Here is a 5,594-nt window from a genome sequence, read left to right on the forward strand (position 1 = left end):
AGGAATAATAAAGTTTAAAGGACTTCAAAGAAAATTGCAATATAAAGGTAAAATATATATTTTGCTCTAAGCAATTTAAGTATGGCACTCCATTTCAAATAGCCAGTGATCTATCACACATTCACTCAGAATGCACTCAGTGTCTATTACGTGAATAGGCAGTAAGTTGAACGTGGAAAGAAAAATTGACACAAAGAATGTCCACCACAGTCTTCCCAAATACAAAAGGTACTTCTTTCTTAAGGCTGCATTCTTCTCCATGGAAACTTATTGATTATATGGAATACTACTTCAAGGATGGAGATGGTGCTGAAAAGGGACAATTTAATACCAAATGAAATATGTAATAGAACTCTGATTTTAAAAATATTCTCTTTCAGCAGAATGGCTTTGTTGCTTTTGTCCCACTTAAGCAGACTTGCTAGTTCCATACAATATTAAAGTCTTTTCTTTCCAATGACGGGTGCCTCCTAACTGTGCCAAGATGGTTCCCATAGCCCAGAAGGAAGCTGCCATAAATGCCTGAAGGTTTAGTTTTCTTGATTAAGATGGGATCAGGAGAGGCAGAGTATGAAGACACCAAAGGCAGGATTTGAGGACTTAGAAGAGACCCCTCTAGCTTTAGACCCAGATCTCTTGGCTGTTCTACTATCAAGTCTTTGGGTTCTGTTATTCAGACTTGTAGATTTCCCCAGCTCAACCCACAGCTGCACGCAACCATCCACTTCACCCCTAAACATGGAGCTCACACCCACCCACCCTCTTCCTTCTCTAGACAGACCCACCCAATGGTTGACTGGCCTTCCAAGGCCATCACCATCACCCACCACAGCCACCATGTTGCAGGAACTGGCCTCCCCACCCAAACCCCTCATCAACCTCCTGGCAGTCCCTGCCCTTCTTTCTGAGAGCACCCAATGGGTGGAGCCAGAGCCGCGGTGGGCGGGGACTAAGGCGGACCCATTTAAAGAAAGGCAGAGGGCGAAAGGAGGCAAGAGAAGAAAGAGAAGCCAGGGGAGGGGCGCACCACCGTCCAATGACAAAGCCCCGGGGTGGGCGCCCGCCGCAGCCGCCATCTTGAGCCGGGCGGCAGGACATCCAGCGCGTCCTCCGCCCGGTGGGGGAGGGGCGGCAAGGCGAGAAAAGTAGCGAGCCGCGCCGGGGCGGAAGGCGTCAGCAGAAGGCAGCGCCGCGGAGCCGGGCGCGGGCGGAGACGGCGGGCGGCCCCTGAGCGGCCTCCGATGCGACGCGGCGTGAAGAGGCGGCGGCGCCGGCCCCGGGCCGCCTGGGGCGGCGGCGGCGGCGGCGGCTACGGAGTGGAAGGAGGGGCCGGGCTGGAGGCGCTGGAGGAGAAGGTAGTGTACTCGCGGTCGCAACTGTCGCTGGCCGGCAGCACCGAGGCGCTGGGCGACGCCTTCAAGCTCTTCATGCCCAGCAGCACGGAGTTCATGAGCTCGGAAGCGGAGCTCTGGAGCTTCCTCTGCAGCCTCAAGCACCAGTTCTCCCCGCACATCCTGCGCAGCAAGGACGTCTATGGCTACTCCTCGTGCCGGGCACTGGTGCCCGACCCCCCGGCGCCCGCCAGCCGCCCCGCGCGTCGGCAGCGCCCTCGCGCAACGCCCAGGAGGAGGCGCCGTGGAGCTCGGGCCGCCGTGGGCACCCGCGGGCCGCGCCCCGCCGCCGCTGAACCCGGGCCGCCGGCGTCCTGCTTTGGGGGCCGCACCCTGGAGGAGATCTGGAGGGCGGCCACCCCGACGCTGACCAGCTTCCCGACCATCCGCGTCGGCGACGACGTGTGGGACGAGCGCAGCCTGGCGGTGGCCCGGCGCAGGGCGCGCCAAGTCCTGCGAGTGGACCTGGACCCGGTGGTGAAGCTGCGCCGCTTCCCGGTACCCCGTGCATGACGCGCGCTGCGGCGCCTCCTGCTGGCCACCTCCCGAGGAAAACTTCAGCGCTCTGGAAGGGACTAATGTCAGTCGAATGTTTACAGAACCGGCCCCCCCCCCCCCCTTGGTGCACTTTATGCGCGAACTAGGTCCCCGGATGCGGTGCGGCGCCGCGGTACCGGGATCGGGACAAGGTGCGGTCCCGCGCCCGCGGCCAGACCCGGCCCGCAGCAGAAAAGTCTCTTTGCTTCCCAACCCGGATGCGGACGTCTCCAGCACTGGAGGGACACGTGCATTTTCTGCCTCTCGGACTCTACCTCACCGGTCTGGAAGTCCTCCGAAGACTTTTAAAATTGTTTGTTTGTTTGTTTGTTTGTTTTTCTCCAAAGGAATTTGTTTTCGTGCTTGTGTAATAAAGCCAGAAATTTACTTGTTCCTTATCCGCCCCTCCCCCCTTCTGTTTTCTTTTTGACTTGTCAGCCCCACTTTCTGGACAGAAGAGCAACTATGTTTTCTGGTGTAGTGCTGGTGTACGCTCAGGGTATTCTGAAGCCCACTCGTTTCCTAATTTTTACTGGATTCCAAAGCTTTGATCGAGGTTGTCTTTTAAGAGTTTCAAGCGAATGACTGTTAATGTAAGGATTTATATGGCTTTGAATTTCACGAGCTCAGTGATTACCAAGAGATGCAAAGTACAACTGTTAAAAAAAATAAGGTGTTTATATATAAAGTTTTATATTGAAATTTAATATTTATATTTACTGAGCTCCTAAAGAAAATGGTAGACTATTCCTTAAAAGTTTTGTTTAATAAAAGTTGACTTTATTCTTTTTGAATGTTTTGGAACCACATGGCTTGTGATAAAAAGTGAATAAATTTTGAAGAATATGTTGGCTGCAAGAATGACTGGAATCCAGTTGGAGGTGATTTGGCCTCATGTCCTGATCTAACATAAAATCCAGGGCTGTTTATGGGAAGAGAATTAAGATGGAAGTTGCTTAGGAGAGATCAATTCGTGTGGACATTGTGAATAAACAGATAACACAGAATACCCTTTAGAATTCCCAGAACTCTGAATGATCTCTAGGGAGGAGCAGGGGCATTTCTTGGTACCATATAACTGGTTGAAGTTGTTTGGTAGAAAAATAGGTCATCTTATTTCTTTCTTGTTGGACAACAAGAAATGCCTAGGTTGATACTCATTGTATATTTCTCAGAACCATGACAATTGGTTGAATTTCTGTCCTATAAGTTTTCTTTTTCTCTTCTTCCCATTCATAACTGTGTTTGCAATCTTTGATAGCTGAAGGCCACAGGAATCAAACAATCGAGCCACACTGTACTGACCCTTGACACTTTCATAATAGTGTCTATACCATATGGCCCAGAGTGGAGTTCTTGATTATCCAAGTGCCTTTGGTCATTGGTGGCAGCAAGACTTGGTGGTTTTTTTAGCCAGTGGTGCCACAGCCAGCTTTTTCTGCAATACCTAAAGGGTCAAATAGTGTTTTTCTACCACTGTTATTTCATATTTAGGTGTTCTGCCATCGGACATTCGTGCTGGGCTGCAACTGGTTAAGCCCTCAACGCTAAGGCTTATCTCTGCTTGGCAGTTTCTTAGAATAATGAGAGTTGCAGTTTTGACTCTTGTTTTCCTAGAATTCCATGGCATAGCTTTCTGAATTAAGTATTTTAATTTTAGTAGTTCATGAAAGGAGTGTTGTGACTTTAATTTTAGTGCATTTGCTTTGTAAAAAATAATATATATATATATATATATATACATATATGACTTTATGCCAGTTTCCCACAAGCCTCAATCTTTTATTCACTACGTGATGATAATACATTGTTACACTGTTACTTGAGTATATAAAAAGTGGGTAATTATGAGAAGGAGAGTTGTTTCTGGGAAGCTGAGACAGTCTTGTTTATTAGCTTCCATTGCCAAATGTATTTCAGATACATGGGATTTTCTCCCCCCCCCCTCCCAAATTATATTGTTAACTTTTATAGCTTAACCAGCACCTGATGAAAATGCATTTGTACCACTTCACTTGTATATAGTTTTATAACAATTGAGAAACAAATCCAATGGCCATATTAGAATGTAATTTCAACATGAAATTTATCTAGATACTTCCCAGAGGATTCTGAAACTGTAGACATGGCTGAGGGGATAATTGTTCTCAGCACACAGTGGACATGTGACCTATGACACCGTGGGTTTATTTTTACCGAGATTTTTGACATTTATTTCTCTTATGCCTTGCTACTTCAACGCAGTTGACCTTATGCCTAAATGCTTCTTTGGCTTATTGATCCGACTGACTGAAGCTTAGATTTAGTTGCCCATTCTGCGTTTGATATGGTTCAAAAATACAACCTTTATTTTGCCAAGTTTTTGCAGCAAAACCTGTGTTGCAACTTTAAAAATAGGAAGACGCATCTAATGTAGCTGATGAGTCTATTATAAGAAAGTGGAACTTTTCCTGGGTACCTTTGGACAGGATGTGGAAAGAAACTTGGCATTGTGGCCTTTAAGGTGAAACATCTGGGTTTTGTACTAGAAAGATAGTCTAGCTTGGTTTGTGGGTAGTTTGAAAAGGCTTCCCGTTTCTTCTCTGGCCCTCTCTGATCTCTCATGGCACAAGAAGAGAGGTCAGCTGGGAGGGAAGGCATCTCCTCGATAAACTTTCACTCAGTTTTTGACTTTTGAGTTCCTATTTGTGGTGACGCACACCTCAAGGCAACCTTGTTAGACCCCCCATGCCATTCACACCCTTCTCCCAATCACCCAGCAACTTATTTTTACTTTGCCAGGCCAGTAGCCTGGCGGTCCCTGAGGGCAAGCTTCCTTTTTTGATAGTGCAGAGTGTTGCTGTTGTGGTGCCTATTTATTTTGTCTGTCCTGGTATTCTATGGACAAGTGTAACTTAAGCTGGTAGCTCATACCTATTGATTTGCCATGTGTACATATACTATTTTTCAAAAAACTTTATAAAAAAAACTTTAAAAGTATTTGAATAAAAAAATAACCAATTTGAACTTGAAGGTTTTTGTTGTTTTAAGGGTTGCTATGGCATTCTTTAAATCGGTGATTTTTAATGAACATACATACGTAACATTTCCTTATTGGTGTGTTCAGATATTTTTTGATAAACTGTTATGTCTTAAGTGCATTAGAAAGCAATGGTTTGTAATGAACTGAAGTGTTTCCCTGGACAGTTTAATGTGCATATGAATGAGATTTACAATTTGGTTGTGTGTTGCTTTTTAACTTATTAAGTGTAAATAAATTTTAGAGCATATAGTGTCTGGCTTTCCTAATGATACTGAAAATTTTCTACATGAGACTTTATGTATGCATGTGAGTCAGAAAACATCTTAAATTCTTAAAAATTCGATAAATCTTGATGTTTTGTGCACTTGAGCTGGAAATCTCAAGGTTTGTGTTGTGTTTGGTCTTAGGACCTGTCAGTTCTTAATTTAGCCTCTAGACTGATGCTTCAAACCAAAACCACAACTCAGTTTGCCTGCAATAGCCTTTAAAAGATGCATTCAAATTCAGGCTTCTGAGTCCTGGCCTCTGAAAACCAGTGGGGTGATGGTAGAAGGGCTAAGTTCCTATTTTTTCGTAGTATGAAAGTGCCCCGTGATCAGCAGCCATGCAGACTGCAGAACAAAGACGGGCAGAGTTTTTACTGC

The 5,594-nt window shown here is 46.1% G+C and overlaps 1 protein-coding gene across 1 annotated transcript; it reads left to right on the forward strand.

The window, feature by feature from the left end:
- Window positions 1-1,241: 1,241 nt before the first annotated feature.
- On the forward strand, window positions 1,242-2,231 carry Ccdc71l (coiled-coil domain containing 71 like). The gene has a single exon (XM_051144800.1). The coding sequence runs from the start codon at window positions 1,242-1,244 to the stop codon at window positions 1,902-1,904; it is 663 nt and encodes a 220-aa protein (XP_051000757.1). The 3' UTR covers window positions 1,905-2,231.
- Window positions 2,232-5,594: the final 3,363 nt, after the last annotated feature.

This window comes from Acomys russatus, chromosome 1 (genome assembly GCF_903995435.1).
Source record: "Acomys russatus chromosome 1, mAcoRus1.1, whole genome shotgun sequence".
NCBI lineage: Eukaryota > Metazoa > Chordata > Mammalia > Rodentia > Muridae > Acomys > Acomys russatus.